This window comes from Aplysia californica, unplaced genomic scaffold (assembly GCF_000002075.1).
Source record: "Aplysia californica isolate F4 #8 unplaced genomic scaffold, AplCal3.0 scaffold00122, whole genome shotgun sequence".
In the NCBI taxonomy this organism is placed as follows: Eukaryota; Metazoa; Mollusca; class Gastropoda; order Aplysiida; family Aplysiidae; genus Aplysia; species Aplysia californica.
Window position 1 is genome coordinate 860828 of NW_004797392.1, and position 21888 is coordinate 882715.

At 38.9% G+C, this 21888-nt stretch overlaps 2 protein-coding genes across 2 annotated transcripts in view; one reads left to right on the forward strand and one right to left on the reverse strand.

Annotated features, from left to right (window-relative positions):
- LOC101846875 (OCIA domain-containing protein 1) overlaps positions 1-11644 on the forward strand; it is a 12935-nt gene extending 1291 nt beyond the window's left edge. The window contains exons 2-8 of the mRNA XM_005096161.2: positions 3133-3202; positions 5007-5060; positions 6502-6549; positions 7419-7557; positions 8629-8765; positions 9952-10200; positions 11033-11644. Of these exons, the coding sequence (XP_005096218.1) occupies positions 3133-3202; positions 5007-5060; positions 6502-6549; positions 7419-7557; positions 8629-8765; positions 9952-10200; positions 11033-11073 (738 nt within the window). The 3' untranslated portion in view covers positions 11074-11644. The remainder of the gene's footprint in view (positions 1-3132; positions 3203-5006; positions 5061-6501; positions 6550-7418; positions 7558-8628; positions 8766-9951; positions 10201-11032) is intronic.
- A 5086-nt stretch (positions 11645-16730) lies between these two features.
- The window catches only part of LOC101852172 (WD repeat-containing protein on Y chromosome), a gene marked incomplete in the record, with an annotated part of 31887 nt that continues 26729 nt past the window's right edge, over positions 16731-21888 (reverse strand). Inside the window, 3 exon segments of the mRNA XM_013081259.1 lie at positions 16731-18506; positions 20419-20537; positions 20971-21146. Coding sequence (XP_012936713.1) covers positions 18350-18506; positions 20419-20537; positions 20971-21146 — 452 coding nt within the window.

The window sequence follows — 21888 nt, forward strand, 5'->3', positions numbered from 1 at the left end:
ACTAGGTTGCTGCCGAAGTCGAGCAGTCTTGTTTTCTCGCCATACCTTTTGAAGGCATTTTTTCAAATTGGCCACCTCTATTCTCACCCGGGATGAGAATAGTGCAGGCTAGTCTTTTGGCTATTCTCACCCGGTGCGCGTTCACTGTTATAGCCTAGATCTAGGCCAACAAATTTTGCGTTCACCCTAAACCACAGAATTCTACACTGTGATAACAGAAAAACTGTAGAATTTTGTGCCGTGAACAAGCGTTCCATTAAAACTGTAGCCTGCTAAAAGCGTACAATTTTGTATGTGGGCAGTGGAGAGAGAGAGAGAGAGAAAGAGACAGAGAGAGGAGTAGCGCGAGAACTTCCGGTCAAAACAAAATGGCGACCCGCGTAGTTCGGCTCGATTCGAAAAGTTAAATAGCCGTAGCATTTTTGTAGACAACCAAATTAATTTACTTTTGTGTTTTAACATCATTTTTTGCTTTGTTTTGGTCAATTTGATCGTCCACACCGATAGTCAGTATTCAGAAAGAAACAGAGAGAGAGAGAGAGAGGGGAGGAGTAGATCTTGCGAGAACTTCCGGACAAAACAAAATGGCGACTCGCGTAGTTCGGCTCGATTCGAACAGTGAAATAGCCATAGCATCTTTGAAGACGATCAAATTAGCTTACTTTTGTGCTATAACGTAATTTTTTCTTGGCTTTTATCAATTTGAACATCCACACCGATAGACAGTATTCCAAAATGAGGAAAAGCAGGTCTTGTTTCGCACCGTGTGAGAATAGCCTACGCTGGCAAGTCTCACCCGGGGTGAGAGGTAGATCGTTTTTCTATTCTCACCCCGGATGAGAATAGCCACTTCCTTTCAAATTATGCAGTTTGGTTCGGGAACGTTGCCCCAACCACAATTGAAGTATCTGGATATTCAGACATCTAAAATCTCTGCTTGTTGTAGAAACTGAATTTGATGCGAAAAATGCTTCTTCCCAATCCTCGCAGAATGACAGAATGAAACATGACGCCGAATTCTCGCAAATAACCAAAAAATCTGAAGAACAGAAACCCTTAAGAGAAATAGAGGTCCAGTATTTTCCCGAGGGTTCGGAGAAATAGTCACTTTGTTATTTTATTCAGCTTGTTCACTTTCGTCTGACTACAGGAAAAAAATTCCAGCTCATTGAGGAATTTACCAATGCCCATGAAACTTTGCATGGCACTTCTGCAGGCCAGCGTCCAAACAAAAATATTTTTTAAAAAATCTTGACCCCCAGTAAAATAGTGACTCTACGTTCACGATGTCCTGAATCATCCACCATTGGCAAAAATGGCACAGAGGCATGACGGAAATGCTACGGTTGCTCAAAGTGAATGAGGAAACAGCATATATAATAGGAATACTCGCTTGAAAAATAATGCAGCGGTGGTCCGAATGCAAAGGAGTTTACGGAGGGCTAAGGCGGGCACAGCAAAACAGCCGAGGTCGACAAGGCCTCGTTCGCTCAGCGCGCGGAACACGACTTGGATCCTCTTCCCGTGTGCGGACCTGGTAACGCTCAACAATATGAAAATAAAAGTTGTTCGAAGAAACAAGGGAGAGTGGAAAGAAGGCCGAGGCGAGAAGAGGGGTGGGACTAGGGGGTGAAAAAAAGAAGCAGCAAAAGGGAAAAGAGTAGGGCCTTGGTGGGATGAAGTGAGCAAGACCATTCTTAATTGCAAACTACATTCAGGGCGCCGTGAACTTAGCTTGCAAACTACGTTCACGGCGCCGTGATTGACGTAGTCACTGTGAATAAAAAAAGTTTTCTCTTTGGGCCCTATATTATATATATATATATAATATTTCAATTTTGAGTAAGTGCTCTTTGGATGCATACACAGGATCACTAAAATAAATGACTTACAGTAGCCTTGCCTACAAATTGCTCATTTTGAGACATCGACACCGCCCTGCCCCCACATTTCAGCGTAAGCTTGTCGATTTCATGCCCCGGCTATCTAGACGTCTCCACGTGTTCCACGCGAGTCTAGATAAATACTCATGCCGTCTCTTGAATCATGTTTCTAAGGAGAATTGTTAAAGAGGGGTGTTGAGGAAAATAGGTCCACTTTCAATTGTTTTAGGTGTGTGCTTTTAATCCCCTATTATTTTTTTGACCCGCTTTAGGCTTATATCAAAGAAAATGTGTGGGAACCTTAGTTTGCAGCACAGTGATTTTTAATACTTTTATGAATGGGTTTTCAGATTCTGTTGGTCATCCAACTTTTAGACCTGTATTCAAAGATTCGAGAAAATTGAACAAAGCAATTTCATTTTATGATCTTGTTTTAACCAGGGCCAGACAAAGGTAAACCAGCTATAGACATCTGACATGCATGCTATTACTTACTATTGTTATATGGAATAAAATGTGAGATCTTTACCGGATGTCATAATTAGTATTCAGTCAGCAGGCCATACTCCTAATCTACAGACGTAGAGTTACAGCTTGTTTACTTTTATCTGACCGCTGTAAAAACATGAAAAAAACCCCCAAATTTCTCAATCTTTTAAGATCTTTGTATTGGCCTGCCGGTCTAAAAGTTGTTGAAGACATGAATGCATTTAATAATAATAATAATAATAATAGCATTTGTATAGCGCAAATCCCCGCTCAACAGCAAACTCTCTATGCGCTTCACAATCTATACTATTAGCCCAGCAGACCTGAGAGCATTCTGAAACAACCTCAACTTCCTGGGAAGCATACAGTGCAAGCAGCCTTTTATAGGCGCTAAAACACTAACTTACAAGATCTTTCGCTGTCTATGGCCGGGTACCCATTCCCACCTGGGTGAAATGAGGGAAATTCGTGTAAAATGCCTTTCCCAAGGACACAACGTCGGGCCCGCAGCTAGAACCCCCGAACCCGCAACCTCACGATTACGAGTCTGGTAGCATAATCACTAGGCCACCGATGCCACAAACATTGAAGGGTTTCTAGTTTTTACTCTTGTGTCCCGGTTTATAGGTTGTCGTCTTCAGTTTTGCCCGGCTGCCAATCAAATGTTGAACTTGTTATTCTGAATGTTTGTTAATAGAAAATATATATATTTTTTTTTTCTGCTTATTAATTGTATCATTATCAACCGTTGTGATTTCAGCCAATGCAGCTTACAGATGAGGAAAAAGACGTTATGAGAGAATGTGAAAGAGAAAGTTTCTACCTAAGAGGTATGATGACATGAAGGGGAGACTACGTTTAGAAGTAATGTGAATTCTTTATTTAAGATTATAAGATAAGATGATACAGTCGAACCTGTGTAAGACGGAGTCGCAAGGGAGCCAGAAAAAGATTCTGTCTTAGACATTTTCCATCTTAGACAGGGGTATTTTGGGGGAAAGAGAGGGGGGTTTCAAATTCAAAGGCCCAGCTGGTGGATCTAGGTTTTCTTCTCCGGTCGGCAAGCAATGGTCAAAACTTCACACCTCTCAAGTGCTATCGTCTCTGATAATGGCATGTGTCAAGTGTCAGTCTTACTTATCCATTGTCACCAGTGCTTGCGTTTCATAGGAGCATTGTTTGACCTAATAAAAACAGAAACGTTTGAACATATCCTTTGCTTCCACCCGTAAGGCCTTAGCTGTTATAAGCACAGACCAGCCAACGCCACCCCTCACAGCCTTGTAACAGATTTGAGGAGCTCTTTTGTTGGCTGGCCATCATGTGATCAGGGCGGCAGGCATTGGTCAAACGATTTTCACTCCTCTGGACTCTGACTAGCCATGAAAGCTTCCATGTTGGAGCGCCATGCGAGCACTTTCACTGGCACTGGTGAGATTTCACACCCACACCACCCTGACCATCTGCACCGCTCAGGGCTTGTATAGATGGGGTAACAACTACCCCCAAGTTACATTCCCACTTCCCTTCCTCACCTGGCAGCATGGCGCAACGTTTAGAGCCGGAGGAACCCAACTTGTGAGATTTATTTCACGTCAGGGCTGAGGGGGCAATGCATTTTCCATCTTAGGCTGATAAAATAAAACCATTGGAAGGGAGTAGATTTTTCTCTCCGTTTCCGCCTACTTACAGGTTTTGTTTTTTTGCAGGTAATTAAAGAGGACTTTATCAAAGGGGGAATGGGGAGATTCCGTTAAGACAGGTTTCCGTCTTACACATGTTTCCGTTAAGGCACGTTCGACTGTACTTAATGTCTCTGTGGGAATTCTTTCTGTGTCATGGGCAATTAATTATTGCTCTAAAATTTGATTGCAATCTCACTGTTGTTTAAGGGATGCTTCAGTTTAGATTATCTTTTAAATCATTTACTTTTCATGAACAGTGTATAATTGGGATGACCTTTATCATGGATTGTCAGCCATCGTCTGCAATGCATATTATATTCAGTTTAAAACTTGTGCTTCATCAAAGGTTTCTTGCTGCCTGCTAAAATAAGTCACAAGTCATGGTCATGAAAAATGTGCTGAAAACTGGATTGAAAGTGAATGAAAAGCTTTGGAAAACAATCTCTGTGAACGTCAAAAGATGAGCTGTGGTTGTTTATTTTAACTTAAGAAACACTTTTTTGTTACTATGCTTATGAATTCTTTTTTTTAAAACTCAGTAATAGTAATATTTCTGATGTGTACAAGACACTAATGACAGTCATTCTTCTATAAAATGTCTACCTTATTGCATTTACCATTCGTAGCTGTTATAATGGTAGAGTAACGAGAACGGGGACATACTGTAAAACTCCCACTCATTATTCTGATTATCAATTATTGAAACACACTCTAGAGCCAGCACTTGTATGATTTATTTGTGTTGCAAATGCCGTAAAGGTAAAAATCTTACTAAAACTAAACACTCTAGAGTCCAAGTAAGGTTAATATGTTTTTATGTGAAAACAAACTTCTTTTTACGTTTGAATTATTAGTGGTTCATTGTCGGTGATTTACACATGAATGAAATGTTGTTTTCCATGGTATCATGTGTCCTCATCAAACTGGTGAAGTGTGTTTTCTATCATAGCCCTCCCAATGTCTGCTGGTGCCATGGCTGCAGCTCAGATGTTAGTAAGATCAGGTAAGTCTTTCAGATATTCACAATAGTTTGAACCTGTTCACTAACTTGTACGAGTCAAATCGCATGTCTTGTAGCTGAGCTTTGCACTGCTCTTGGGACATTATTTAGGTACCAAAAACTAAATTTTCAAAGTAGCTATATGCCAAATGTATCAGTTCCATTTGAAATTCCTCTATATCTCCTGAGAATTTTGATACCGTTCTTTAACCTCTCTGTCAATTTTTTAAAAAATGGTAGCTGTTTTAAATATGATCAAATTTTCTTCAGTTGCTGTCTCGCTGCAACCCCATGTTTGACAGATAATAAAAGAGTACCAAGTGCACCAAACATCTGCACACCAACGAAGTACAATCATTATAACATAGATAGGGAGCCTAATTTTTTTCAAGACTGTGAGATCATTACAAATCAGTATTTTATCGCTTCAAACACAATGGTCTGACATTCTTTCGACAAAAACTCCGAGCGTTGACCCGGCTGGCGCCCCACCGGGCCCCCGTGGCGAAGGCGTCGGCTTTATACAGTAGTGTACCGAGTGCTCCCCGCGTGGAGGTCACATGCTTTCCTAGTTTCGCGGAAGGAGTGATGCAAAATAATTCCAAGCCGATTACTTTATTCTAATAGAAAATGAACTGATCTTTCTGTTGGTACCTTTTTTGAGCCAGTATTTTACATATTTCGAGTAAAAAATGAAAACTGGTGGTATTTTTAAAGGCTTTCTATATAAACGCCAAAAATATATCACGGGAAAGCCCTTTTAAAGCTCTACAGTTCTCCGCCAATGAAAAGGCCGTATTTAATCATCAATCCTTCCGCAAAGCATTTAAATGCATGCATGATAATTTTTTAACTGGCCGACCATGCATTCCGTCCGCGAGGGGCTTCGCTTTCCACAACGATTCTCCAGCTCCTAATAATCGGACATATAAGCAACGTACACCATTGTAACGAGGAAAGGCTGAACTTTTACAAGGTGTTCAGCATTTGATGTCTTATAGCGAAAGAGCGAAGAAACAGCGATCTGAATCACCACGAAACCACACGCTCAGAAGGCCGCGAGTGCCAGCGAGGCCGTGTTTACGCTACCTACATTATTATACTCAGTATAATTGTCCTGCCTCTACAGCATAAACAATAATTATTGAGATGGTGTTTACTTCAGAGGAAAAAGTTCACTCCAGTTTTCTTTTCTGTCGGTGGTCTAATATGATAGTAATGATAATAATCACGAAGACTGAAGAATATTTATGTAATAATTTCTATGTTTATAAAGATTAATTGGTGTCAAGACAAAGGTGTATAGGTTTGACCTAAATTTGAACTGATTTTCTAGGGATTAAAAAAATGTTGACTTCATAATGGAAATTCATGTCGATTTTACTTATCATATTTACTTCAAAATATTGTGCATCACATTATTCATGATTCTTATTTTTTTTAGGACGATGGCAGCCTCATCCAACACTGGGATCTTTTCCAAAGACTGCTGGTCAGTAATGGTCATTTGGGATGTTTGTTTACACAATGAGATACTTCTGTCAATCCAAGAATGGAGATACCTGCCAAAAATTGACACTGGGATGAGATTTGTAGATTTTCTATTGATGCCATTTTCTTCAAGAATTTAAAAAAAATTTAAAAATTCAGACTTATAAATTGTTCAAACTCTGCCCATAGTTTTGATGCATCTATTTCCAGAGGACTAAAATCTGAGAAGTAATTCATTTTGTCAGCACACCTCTCATTTGTTCAGCTTTCCTCTTGATTCAGCCACTAATTTTATTTTTAATCAACACATGCATTTGTAGTAATAGATGTCCTCAGTTGTGATTATCTGGGGAGAAGCTTCAGGTTAGACAAAAGACATTTTATGCCCCCTTAACTCTCTGTCTTTATAATGTGTCATCATTTCATTCACTCCATACATTATATTTTGAGTCTTGATTGAAGAGGAGAGGCCATGAGGGTATTTAAGTTTCTTTTATTATTCTTTTGTATTTGTTAATGTCATTTAAACATTCAGACCAAATTGCTTGTCAGACATGTGTTTTAATTATGGAAGTGTGTAATGTGAAATTTAAAAAAAAAGTGTCTTAGCTCCAGAAACAAATGAGTGAGATCATGTTATCACTTTTAGCACATTGTTTTGCCTTTGACCTGGCATGACTCATCAGCCCTTGATAGCTTCCCGGCTTGAAATCATCGGGGTCAACTGGTTCGGAAAAGGGACAAGTTCACTGGTGGTGGTTATAAAGTTTCCATTTTTACCAGTATTTGAAACAATATGATTTCCTGCCCATCTCATGCAGAAAAGTGAATTGTAATGGACAATTCTTGTTTTGTTTTTTCTGTTTTCAGTCCTTGGGGCCATCGGGTACTTGGTGGGCAAGATCATGTACCTGCCTGTTTGCCAGCAAAAAATTCTGGACAGAATTCCGAACTCCAATCTTGGAGTAGCTGTGAGAAAAGCTAAAGGCATTCCTGATCCTGCTGCCCAGTACGTATGGACCTTAACTGTTTAATGGAATGATTTAGTGTGGTGCAGAGTGTTGAAAAAAGTGTTTCAGACCCTCCCCAGTCAAATCAATGCCATTTGAAGGTGTACTATGTGAAATCATGGAAAAACAGTCATGGGTCTTCTGTGGTCTAACAGTATAAATTTCTCCTTCATTCTGTTCAAATTTTGGCAGTCATATATTCTCACTATGTAGTGATGGACTATGATGTCTTCAGGGTTGGCATCATGCCCACAGGGAATACCAAGGAGAAGAGTGTCTGCTGTGCACCATTCCTCCAGGGACTGACATGCCTACAAAATGTGGCCTGGAGTTTGTAGCCCAGAACAGCCCGACCGGGAATTCAATCCGCAGGATCTCGATTGCAATCTCAATTTGATTCACTTTCCATTAATTCCGAGAGTTTTATGTCAAACTCTTTCCAAGACACAAAATGACTTTGTTTCCTGACATAATACATGACTTTCATGCTGAAGCTAGACATGTGTCATGTGAGTGCACAGGAAAGGCTAGAAACAAAAATCTATGTTTTACTATGTTTCAAGTAGTGTTTGGTGTTCTTAGACTGATCTAGACATTGTATCATCTATGAAAGAAATTACTTTGATATTTTAACAGAAAGTGCAACCAAATAAGTAATAGTCCGTGCATGCTAATAATTATCATTGAGTGGATTCACTTTTTAATAGTCTGTGCCTGGTAAATTAAAAAGTTCTTGATTGCCGCCATTTGTAAATACAGTGGAACCTGCTCTAACTATCACCCATACACATTATCACTTCCCAATTCCCCCCTTGTGTTTTTTCTGTGTTACAATGACACTATCCTAGTGAACCACTTGTCTAAGATGACCACTTTTCTCAACAATGGGTAGTCATCTTGGATGAGTTCGACTGTCTATCAATGCTGTTGTGCAAAGTTGACAAAATACCTTTAGAGTTACCGAATGGCAGTTGTTGGTTTTAAAATAAATAGATTTCACTTGATCATCGTGTTTCTGTCAAAGTTTGATTCAAGTGCTTTCTCGTCTTGAATTTTTTTTTTTCGAGTAGAGAGTCAGAGTGGGAGCCTCCAGCATCGCCCCCAAAGCTGCGTGATGAGTACAAGAGTTTCGATTCTAACCCTCCGTCCAGTAGTTCTCAACCGGAGGGCTTGGATGACAGGTTCCGGCCTTCAATGGATAGGGAAGGTGAAAGAAATAGAAAGAGACAATTTTCTCCTTTTAACTTGAGTCGTTCACTTATGTTGTCTTATGAGTTATGTGTTGCGACGTGGTGGAATCAGGCGCTCGTCAATTTTTGGGCATACAGATTTTTAAATTTTATCTTAAGGCTTGTTCATTTAATTTGTCTTGATTTTGCTGAAAAGAATATTCATCTATCTTGAATAGGATTAGAGTTATTTTGGGATTAAAGTGGGTGGGGGGGGGGGGGGGGGGGGGGCTTGCCTTGGGTCAAAGGAAAAATTAACAAGAAAATAGCTGCCAAAATTTGGTGACTTTCAAAGCTTAAGAGTCCTTGGAAACTGAAAATTTACACTGTTTTTGCCTTCGTTCAAAGCTGTTTTTTCATGTAAATAAAATCCCCACAGAAATGTGTCTTTAAATGGACATTAAAGGTGTTGAGCCCCAAACAAAATTCGGCAAACAACAGAAAAATGGAGGCTTCTTCAGTTTCATGATTTTGATGAGTGCCAGATTTCCCCACAATGTCAGACGTATTTGTTTTGTTTCACAAGTCCTCGGAGAATTTCTAATGGCCATTTTTTATTCTTACACAAATACATTGTCACTTGCCCCACACTTGAGATGAATGGGGGGAACACATTTCCCCTGAATGGGATAACATGCTTCTTCTGAATGGGGTAATATGCTGTGCTCCTGAATGGGGTAATGTGCTTCGTCTGAATGGAATAACAAGCTTCTCCTAGTAGGGATGAAATACTCCTCCTAATTGGAATAATAGGCTTCCTCTGAATGGGGTAATATGTTGTGCTCCTGAATGGGGTAATGTGCTTCTTTTGAATGGGATAACATGCTTCCCATGGACGGGATAACCACCTTCTTCTAGCTGGGATAACATACTTCTCTTGAATGGGATAACATGTTTCTCTGGACTTCAGTTCAAGTCAGGTCATTTCTTACCTTCTCTTTTGCATAGCCTTGACTGTTGTGGCCTGTCTGGGTTTTTTCAGGGGGGGGGGGTTGTTTTTGAGAATGGTACTATTGCTTTCAATTTTGAGGGTAGGATTTGAGGCTGTCTTTGCAGAAGTTGTAGGTCCTGTTGATACATCGTGTGACTCTATGTTATTTATCAGCAACAAGAGCTATGTTTGTTTTGTTTTGAAACTATGTGATTTCTTTTCTTTTTTTTTAGTCAAAGAACGAGAGCAGCAGGAAGAGAAAAAGTCCATCACATACGATGACTTGCGGCGACGCAACAGGCAGGAGTATGAAGACAACATGAATAAGAGGTACACCAAGACGCCGGGGACCCCGTCCTACAAGGACAGTCCTCTCATGCCCCAGAAGCCCTGGCCTGACTCGGATCACCCAAGGAGGACAGACCCTGATGATTTTTCAGAGCCACAGCAAGCTCCTAGCCCACCTCAAGCTCCAGCCAGAAGTAAGTAAATGGTTATATTTTACAGCAATGAAATGTGACCCATAGGAAATACTGGCACCCAAGGGAAGAAAGAGAGGGTGGGGATTCTTTTTTTTAAAAATGTTAGTCGGTATCTGTGTGTGTGTTTGGGAGTGATGTGTTTTGTATTGAGTGGAAATGAGAACCGGTGGCTTAAGGCTTCTGAGGGAATTTTTAATCACAATGATTTAAGGCTATGAACTAGAACCAGTTGCAATGCTGCTTAAGTAAAGGGGCCAGCTTTTATAAATAAGATAATCTTGTGACCCTTGTGAAGGGAATGAGTATTTCAACCAGTCAAAAAAGTTCTCTCCGTTGACCCACCTAGCTGACGTCTTGTTCGTGCATTTAAAAAAACATGTGTCAGTGTGTACTTTACTTACTTTTACTTTTTCATCCTCTGTTGCCATTAAACGTTGAGGGGAGATGCAGTTTTCTATGGTAGGCCTGCTCCTCAGTTCTTTCAGTTGTGATGTTATGTTTTCTTAGGGTTTCCTCGACACCCTCGATCCACCTTTTGTGTTTGCAGTGTAAATTTCGTGGTCTGTTAGTCCCCCCCCCCCCCCAATCACCCCCACCACTCCCTTCATCTTGACCCCACTTTCCGCCCATTTCCTTTGCTTTCATTAAAACTGTCTGCATGTTATTAGTTTCAAATCTTACCTCTTCTTGTGGCTGCCTCTATCAAGGAGTTGATGCTCTTGAAAGTAGGCATTGCCATTTTAAATAGGTGGAGTAGAGTGTGAGAATACCTACCATTGTTACAGTGCAATGATTTTTTAAATTATCATGCATCAATTTTTTTCTTCTTCAGAAAAACGCACCAACATCTGGGGTGATCCAATTGACGACTAATTCCGTGAATGGATGAGGATGTTGTCCGTGCGAGCTTGTTCTTTACATCATGTAAACTATGCAGTACAGAGGACAAGATGGGAATTGGCTGAGTGGCATAGTTTCACAAATATGATAACAAATTTTATGTGCTTTTACATGTACGTCCTCTGAATGTGTGTTTGTTGAGAGTATTTGAATGAAAGTTTTATAAACAGAGCTGAGCTTGATGAATTGTGTGTTAGGTTCATATGAGTTCAATTTTTGTTAGAAACTATGGTTGTTTTTATGTGTGTCATCGATGTTAACATGTATCGCGAAGAAGCCATCACTGGAGGGTGAAATAAACTTTGGACTGGTGACCTGTGCGTGTGCTTTATTTCTACTTGTTGACTGATTATCTGTTAAAGCACATCATTTGTCCTATCAGCGGGATGATCGATTTTGGTTGTAGAGTGATGATTTTTGCGGTAGCGTCTTGTGAGCTCTGCACACTTTCAAACTTCTCTGATCCTTCCTGTAGTTTGATGCTGATAAGATCTTATTCTTTGAAGGGAGGTTGAGTTGCTAAATAGCAGAAAGGTCTTCATGTTAAAAGAAGGAGGGAGTTATGGTTTGGAGAGACTGCTATACCTGAAGAATCAACCTCATAGGCAGTTTGCCCACCTTTGCCTGTTTTAGTCTTGGGTAGAAGTATTTCATGACCAGATTGGTATCGTGTGAAATCAGTCGTTTTCACAATCTTTCAATTTCAATTTATCATGTATCCTTGTGTTTTGTCACAAAATTCGATTTGCCTTTGATTGAAGTATTATCATGCAAAGAAAGTTATTCCCATTTGTAAAAACTGTTGGAAGACAGGGCTGTCCATGTTATATTGTTGCTGAGTTAGAGACATAAATATGTTTATCTTCAGTAGAAAACATACATAGAGTTCACTTTTACATATAATCTCAAACATAACCCGTCACAAAGAACATTTATGAAGACTTTTCATGGACATAATATATCGTCGCCTCATAACTATTTTTGTCCAAAGTGCCCTCTTTACTTAACTGATTCCGTCCATTTGGCCGCTGACAGCAGCTCTGAATTTTTCCACTGCATCCATTCAACCGCTGTGAGTGGCTCAACGAAATCCGAAACAAAGGTGCACTTTTTAACATAGTTCCTACCTTTTAAGTTGTCGAAAGGAAGTAGAACTTGTAAACAAACCTGACCTCAATCTCTGAGCGCCAGTATCGATGGAAACTCTGCGAAATTCTTGCAAAAATCGTTGTTTTATTGTTGCGATGTAGGCTAGATCTAAGGGTAAATTACATGGAGCCTGGTATAAGAAAAAGGCCCTTCAAAGAAAGATATTCAACTTAATTTGCGAAATTCTTGCATAAATGTGTGCTAGAGTGATATCGCTACAATTTTGTGTTGATTCCTATGGATTATAAGGACTTGTAGAGCTGAGAAAATGCGGTGAGTCGAAATTTTCGAAGAGGTGTTGCGCATTTTTTTTTTCATCATTCGTTTTTGTCTGACGGAAAATACAATACAAACAGATTATAGGTCATTGTTATTGATATATAAACAGATTCCTCTATTTATTCCCATCACTTTGGTATATGACAATACCTATTCGAGTAACTTAGAGCTTCACAGTAATGCATTAAATAGATGCACCCCAGGTCTAGAACTGAACAAGGAAAAGTAATTCTCTCCAGAGGCTGAAAAAATCATGGATGGAATCAGTTGAGTACACTTTGGACAAAATAGTTCTGAGGTGAAGATATGGCTACAGTCAGGATCTCTCTCAAGATTGTTTTCCTTTCTTCACGGTATAGATCTAAAGTCTTTCAGTATTAGTATTACTAGGGCTCAATTTATGGACCATTTATTTGACTGATAGTTTTTTTAAAACTGTCTCAGTTGTCATATGTTCTGTTGCAAACTTTTTGCATGAATTTCATTTTTGTGAATTGACTTTTGAAGGGTATCGTTATGGCAAAATGTACTATATTCAATTTTCTTCACAGAGAAAAATAAGAAAATCTACTTGCTGGGTTGAACCATGACACTATAGGAGATGATTGAGAACACCAAGAGAAATGTACTGACAAAACATTTGAATCAAGTATTTGATATTATGAAGTCCATAGTAAGGCTATAAAAGAGCGGAAATATGGAATGGTATAGGTTTAAATCCCCTATCGACACTATTAGGTTATTATGAGGTAGAACCTTGTAACTCCCAGTTTAACACATCCTTCTCAGAAAGGTTCTTACCGAATAGGAAATTCATTGTGTAAAGTACCTTTCCTATGGACACAATGTTGGACCGAGCCGAGGCTTGAACCCCCGAATTGGCAATCTTAGGATTACGGGTCCCGTAGCTTAACCACAAGGCTACCGATGCCGCAAAAGAGAGGAATAACTCAGTTTCTAAGAACTTGGTGCATAGTGTGTTTTGACATGAAACCCTTTCATTTGGTCAAGAAAGTGATATGATCTTAGAAGTCATGTTATATATATATACCTGTGCACGAAATTTGGTGCTCTAGTAGAAATAATTATTTTGCTTTTACTTAGATTAATTTTTTTTTCCAATGGAATGAAGCCAGTTTATTTATACCTTTAAAAAAGTAGAGTCACCATCACAGGATTAGTTTCTCCCAACAAAAAATGTATTTGTTTAAAAATCTCAAACATATATAGTAATGTGTTGTCACTGTCAAATAACTGTGGTCATCCAAAAAATAAGAAAAAGGAAGTATAAGTGGTTGATGAATTTTGACTTGAAGAACTAGAAAAGAAGCAAGCAGAACTAGTGTTTTGAATTGAAAGATTGTTCTTATTTGGTCTACCTTTAGTCTTTCAATCATAAATTGTACAGTCAAGCATGTACATAGTGAACATGCTGATAGCAAGAAACACACTTAGTGAACAGATTTCCAAGTGCCGAAATTTTTCTTGCATGTATTCTTTGCATTAAAAAATGTACACATTGCAAAATTTGTACACAATGAAAAGATTTCAGTTTTCAGTGTCCCTCCAATTTCACTATGTGTGTGCTAGACTGTACTTTTTAATCTTCCTTTCTGCCTAAACCTTTGTTGATATCAATATTTTGTCTTAGATAGTTTGGTTGCGTGATGAATGTTGATTGTTCTAATAAAATATCAAATGGCTACTTGAAAACCAAAGGCTTTTCTGATTCTTAGTATGAATTTATCTCTATGTATTTCCAAAAGATGATATTCGTATACTTGATTTAATTTAATAATCATGAGGGAGTTCTGGACGTTATACACATAACAAACGTGATGAAAAGGATAGATATGAGAGTCATGTGCTGCAGCATACTCGGTAGTGCGTGGTGTTCAATTCAAATTGATGAGTTTTATCTAAATTTGTTTTCTTTTTGGGTGGATAAGAGGTTTGTGAGTTTGCAGTAGATTCGAATGGTTCCAAGTAATCCAAGATCAAATTTTGGCATAGAAATCTTTTGACAAAAGTTACAGAATTCTGAAAGTAGAGAAAAACTATTAGTTCAAAGTGTCTTTCCAATGAACAGGATGCCCTACCCAACACAGCCTGGAATTGAACTCGCCAGTCTTTTTTTATTATTTTTATTTCCCTCATCGGTCTTGTCACTTTGCTCTTTATCCAGAGCATAGAGTGCAGTAAAATGTCTGTCTTGTATGAAAAAGACTAGCTTACCTTGTTGCACTGCCTCAGTTATTTCATCAATGAATAAGTGTGATTGTTTCAAGTAACTGACTTTTACAGAAAATATTTTACATGTATATATGCAAAGAGTATGAGCCAGTTTATTTTCAGTCTATACTGGCTATCAAAGTCAAAAGAAAGGTACCACTTTTTTATTGCATAAAAAATAGTCTTTTGAGTTTCTAATGCTTCTCCTTTCACATGAGTAATACTGAGTAGTCTAAAAAGTAGGTCATAATATAAAAATAACATTTTGGTGCTTCAATTGGTGTTTACAACTCCAACGCAAAAACTTAGAAAATTGACATTTTTCCCCCAACCAAGTGGCAGATTTTTTTTTCTATTCTTTGAATAGTATTTAAGTTGAGATCTTTGTCTATAAAAAAACGCATTTGATCGTTGTAAGCAAAAGAAAGATGGAAGGTTTAATTCAAAATCAGAGAAATGGAGCCATCGGCAGGCTCCTTAGGTTTTTGCTATTACCAGGACAGCCAACGTCAGTTTTTGTTGTTGTGTTGAAAGTCCTGCAGGCAACAGCATCTATCGTCCATATCTTCCCTTTTCCTTTTTGTGTTTGTTACTGTCTTGTAATACCTCTAATCTTCAGCACTTATATGGCCTTTTTGCATTGCGAGTGCTATAAAACTCTTACCAAAAAATTATTTTTTTTTAAGCCACAACCCTCCCTCACCCTCCCCAAAAAAGAATAACCCAAAGCAAAAAAAAACCCACCCCAAGTTGTGGGGATGGCCTAGTCTGGACCACAAACAAGAAGACAACACCTCTGCTGGGGCAAGTCTGAACTTTATTGTTTACCTTGAGACATTCAAAACATAACAGAGTCAAACTGTCACTGCAGCATGTACCGTACTCCAAGTATAGCTTACCGGTGATGGAGCAGCCAAAAGTGTACAATGAAGAGAAGAAATACAAGCTCATTATAATAGCTGTAGGCTGACTTGAGCATAATAAAACTGAGTCTCCTCAACACTATGAGACATTCTTGTACATTATGCAATATAAATGTGTGACTGACGACTATTCTTATATGGTATGGAACTACCCTAAGACCCTGGAGAATAAGAAAGTGCAAGATTGTATTACCTGTTGCTCTCTGTACAGTAATAACCAATAATTAGCCGCTTTTAAGCACAAGGGGGCTATCCCGAAAAATGCTGTTTTGAGAAAATTGAAGATAAAGTTTTTGCCCCTTGTTCAGTTTCTTTAAAAGTCTAGAAGAGTTTTCTCTTTTACCAAACAAATAACTCACCAATGAAACCAAACTTCTCCCACAGGTAGAGCATGCTCATGAAATCTGGGTAAGCCCGCTTGTCCTTAAATGTAACCATTATTCAAACTCAAGCAACATGGTACTGCTTTTGTAGCCTACTTTTTAAAAACTCGCAGTGATAAAGTGGGGGATACAAGAGAAAGCGTTTCAATAGTTGAAATGAGACTGCTATCACAGTTTTTAACAGCGTGACGGATCCTGAGAAGTAGTGCATGTGATTTTTATTTTCTCCTTTACGTTTTAAAGTAGCCAATATTTAAGTGATAAACTTTTTCATAAGGAAAATTTGTAAAAAAAAGGCAGGAGCTACTGTAGAACATTTGCACGATTGACTGAACAACAGGCAGACAGCCAAAAATCCAGAGTGCAGCCTCTCTATAACAACATCATCGGAACCGGAAAAAATGTTATAGAGAGTTGTCGTTATAGAGAGGCAACCAAATATATTACTACTAAGGATCATAAGGGAAAAAAATCGGGACCTGGGCACCATGTCGCTATACAGAGGATGTCGTTATATCGAAGGTCGTTATAGAGAGGCTGCACTGTACATGACACTACAGCCTGTCCTTGTGGTTTTATGCACCCCGCATAATTTAGCAAAATTTGATCAGTTTTTGCATAATTTCTGATTATTTTCCTTTATCATTCTTCGTTAAAATTAACAGAATCGCATAATTTCACATTTTTGGGCTCAGTTTGCATAATTTACGAATTTTTCTTGCATAAAACGACAGGGACAGTACAACACTTTATTATACTAGTAAACCCTCTTCCGATGAAAAAAGCGCTGCAGTCATAGTAATGGCATGTTGTAAACCTTGTTTCCAGATTGCCTGATCTTGATATCAGTAGTGCCTGATCCCTGAAATCTACTACTTTCATTTCATAACCTGCACACAATAATGGGTAATGCTTTCTCTTGAGCAAAGAGTCAAATACTGGAGAATAGCTTATGCATGAGCAAACGCTTTCAATGGGCACACCTAGCAAGCCATCTATAATAGTGAAAATCCTACAAACAGTCATACATTTGGTAAAATTAATTACTGAAGGTATCAAACTAAAGTAGAAATGGACAATTTGTATGCTTGTATAAACACAATGAATATATGATGAGCAACCATACCTGGTACGGATAATGCTTTGTAAATGTTGCATATGTTTATGTTTTTCAGCATAAAGAGACAGCAGCAGGTCTATTCTTGTATATATATATACACAAAGTATCACAGCAGTACAAGATGAATATTTAATATTTACTCAAAATGTAGAGAAAATTGCATAGGCTGACAGCAGATGGGACAGGAACCGCAAGCAATGTCAAAATAGTAACAGCAGTACTAATGAGTAATTCATTCACACGCGCCAAGCATTACACTATTTAATCAGTTTCTACAATGCTGAAAGTACTGAAAGTAAAAATTAAAAAACCCAAAAACATTTGCTTATTTTAATGCTTGACATTACTGCAAGCTGCCTGTCGTTATGAATTTGGCGGGATCAGTATGATATTCAATTTTACGAAAATACGATCATAAAACCCCCTCATTCCGATTTTTTTTTAAAAAAGGCTACCCGAACCTATTGCCAACCTTCCCGGTGTAGAAAGAAAGAAAAACTACCAGACCCGGACAGTCTACATCATTACATCACGTGCAGCTGTCTAACTTTAATACTGTCTTTGCATTGAGCCCTTGTAGTTGCCCAAAGCCACTTTGCCCAGAGACAATTATTAGACGTTAGAAGTGCCAAATTCAAGAGTAAGGCAAACGTTAGGTCGATATGGTGTTACAAAATTCCCACCCTTTGGATTGTGGGCGACAGCCTAGGCCAATGAGAGGAATTTTTTTGAGAAAAGGTATTTGTCTGCGCTAACAAGAACCCAAACATAGGCAAAACCATGAGTACAGATTCATGCTCTGAATAAAGAATCATAAAGGAGAGGTAGGCTTCTGTGAAAAAGCTATGGGCAACATTCTTTCTTTGAAGTGGAGTTGATTTTAAAACAACATCACATTTGAATTATGACACTGCAACCATCATGAATCCCTCATTGATATGCAACATTTATCATCTAAACATGCAATGAGATTCCATTCTTAAGTCTAAACAAATTCAAAATTTAAAAAAAGATAAAGAAGAAAAAAAATGAAACTGCAAACATCCAGATATCTAGTCTGAGAATATCTTTCTTACACTGATTCTCTTGCTGCAAGACCACAATTCAGAGGCACAGCAGTCAAATTCATTTAAAAAATCCACAGCCAATTCAAAAAGCTTGTTTCAGTCTACATAAAAGTCAAAAGGATCGTCTTTGTTCACACGCAGAGTAGGAGGAGTTGGTTGGGGTGTCTCTTCAAGTGGGTAGCAGTGAAGCATTTGGTATTCACTTGGTCCTCCCCAGTCTACCTTCACCTTCTTGTTTTTCTCGTGTCGCAATCTGAAAAAGAATTGAAAAATAAAATCGTCTTCATTTCGGTGGAACACAGAATAGTGTTCAAAGGCACAGCAAGGTATCTACGTCTGAAATGGCTGTATGTCGCTCAGCGTTAGGATGGCAGTATAGCCCTGCTGCTGGTGAATCTAATAACATAATATGCACTTCATGCAAGATAGCCAAGCTATGAACCTTGTACTTTCCCTCAAGAGATATTCCCTAGCAAACACAAGGTATGCTGGTGACCCAGTGGCGATGGGAATGTAGTATACTTTTGATGACAATTGGGGTTTGTGGTTTTTTTTTGTTTTTTAGGGTTAATTAATTTTTCAGTTGATAGGAAATTTTTAATTTTGCCCTATGGTGGCGGCCAAATGTACCCTACTGTTATCGATTTTAGGACCACCAAAGGATCTTTAATGTGTTCAATTTGAACACAGGATCTCCGAGATTTTTCGCCCTCATTGAAGAAGGCTAGGTGTTAGATCTCACCTACCATAAGATCAGGGGCGCGGAAGAAAGACAGCAGAGAGAACAAGCCGAGGAGTAGCAGTAGAAAGGCTGCAGAAAGAGTCAGGAGCCTAGAGGAGGGGGCAAAGGGAGGGGAAGAGGGCAGAGAGAGGAGATTAAAGCAGACGACAGAGCATGGTTAGAGAGCAAGAAAGGAGGTGAAAGAAGAAAATTTAAGAGAAGAAAATTTGCCGTTACAGTCTGGATTTGAACTTGGGACCTATTGCAAGAGAGGCAAAATCCATTACCTCTAGACCATGAGAGCCTCCCTGAGAATTGTTTGAAATGCTGACAACATAAAATTCAATAACTGATTAAGCTAAAAATTCCTGGGAAGTTAATGACAATACTAATCAAGATTTACAAGACAAAAGTGTTCTTGCAAATACTAAAATCAAAACACTCTTTGGGGCACAGACTCAGGCCTACACTAAAATAATCCAACTCGCTCATCTCTTCAGCACATTTTTTTTTCATGATGTCGAGAAAAGAGACCTTCGAAAAGAACTAAATGAACAGTCTAATAATAATAGAATCAATCCGCTGAATATATATGAAAAGACCAATTCTACAAAGAAGAACAGAAGCACACCTATAGATCAACTTGTTGATCATTATTTTTCAAAACATCATCTTTTGTCATTGGTCATTGTATAGATTAAATGACCCTTCCAACTCTGTAAGGTTATTAAATAAGCAGGACCTGTGAGTTAAGGTTTATCTCCAATAGGATAGCTTTAAAAATCCCTACAACAACCCAACGACAGCAGAATTGGAGAAAAAGATTCAGACAACAGAGATGACATGATACCGAAAACTCCTTGACATCTCATACAAGGACCACATTTCAAATGCCGAGGTACGAAACATAATCACAAAAGCAACATGAAGATCTTCTGACCACAGTGAAATGACGAAAATTAAAACTGACAAAACAATCATACAAGGAACCGTACAAGGAAAGAGAAAGAGAGAAAGGCAGAGAAGGAGATGGGACGACAACATCACAGAGTGGACAGGGAAGACGATGGGTGACAATATGAGGAAAGCAGAGGACAGAGAGAAATGGCGAGAGCCGGTTGTCAGATGCAGTGGGGCCACAGCGGTTGCCCCAACCACGGGATAGAAGAAAAAGAAGAACAAGAACAAATACAAGACCATAACCCAACTTCAAAACATTCCTGTCAGGATTCAAACCAGGGCCATCAACTCCCTAGTCCAGAATGATACCAACTGAACTAACGGTGAGCCCTCTCGAAACATTGCAGACATTGATATCTTTATATCATAACGCAAAAAAGATTTATAGGATTTGAGGGCCGACCCTAGTCTTCTAAAAATAGAGGAAAAAAGACAAGTTTTTATAAGTCCGTGTGTAACTCTAAACTATTTGACGTTTGCCTACCGTTTCCCAGTTCCTGTGTCGAAAGGTCGACTCTCCAGCATAGCCTTAATCATGTCATCGTCCACAACGTAGGTCTGCTTCATTCCATATGTGACTTGTGGAGACACACTTCTTGGGCTCTGAAATATGCAAAGATGTAATCCTTGAACATATTCTAACACTTTTCTCCAATTATATTTTTGAACGAGGAAGTGAAAAAAAGTAGTTATCAGGAAGGCAAATTCAAAACTCAAAATGACACTGAAATTCCCAGGTCTCATGCATTTGATTTGTATTTTCACACAATCTCTCTCTCTATATATGCCTAAAAATTATGCCTCCAACAGCTAACCAACTGAGTAATTCTTCCTTTTAAAACTCTGTATTCATTTAGTAATCCGGAACACAAAACAGGCTGGATGACCCATCAACAGGCCATTAATGCGCTCCACAAAATGAAAAGGATAAATTTACACAACATCCATTTTAGTAAAACATCTTTATAAAAAACAACAACAACAAACAAACCTGTTCTCAGTCTCGCAATTAGAAGAAAGAGCAATAACACATTACCTTAGAATCATCCCTGGTTGAATCCTGATGGATGATCTCTAAGGTGGACTGCTTCTCCAGCAAAACAGGGTGAGTGGGTAAGCTCATGGGGTCAACCAGTACATCGTAGGGCACCATGGGATGTTGGTATGTAGCTGGGTTGTGAAGGTCCCACTGCTCCGGCTGGCCAAGAGTACCTGGAGGACAGTTTGTAGAGAGAGGTTTTTTAACCCTTTTTGAGCAATACCGGCCTCAACCGGCCTTCCCATCATGTTGCCACACCCGCTTTTACCAGCTTTCCCGCTGTTGAGCCATATCGGCTTTCACCGGCCTGACACCCCCCCCTTTAGTGCAGGCTTAGAAATAAGAACATTCCACTCTAAATTTAGACGCTGATGTCCTAGGTCTTGGTTTGTGACATTTCATTAGAAAGTATGGCTAAGATCAAAAGTAAAAGCAATTTTTTTGCTGAACCTCTGAAAAACATTGAAATAATTTGGTTCTGGGAAGCCATCAGGTGGCTGCCATTCAATTTTTGGTTCTGCTCCGCTGATCTGCTGTGTATGGTGCTAAGAGGGTTGAAGAAACAAAGAGCAAAATTTACAGTTACAAGCACACCAAAGTGTGCATTCAATGTGGAGAAGGGTACAGGTAAAGTACCGTAAAGTACATTCAGATGCGTGTGTGTGTGCTCGCGTCAGTTACGTGGTAACCGCCACTGAGAGGGATTTCAACAAACACTGGCTTCGATGTATTCCAGGGACATAATTCATCCCCACTCCCTAAGAACCAAGTTGACACAAAGTTTTCGAGCATTGGTTGTTTGAATCTAGATGTATAATATCTATACACACTGTGTATCAAGGTATCAAATATCTTTGGGTGCAAAATAACTATTTTTGCCCAAATTCAAATAAGTGAAGTTCCATTAGAGCACAA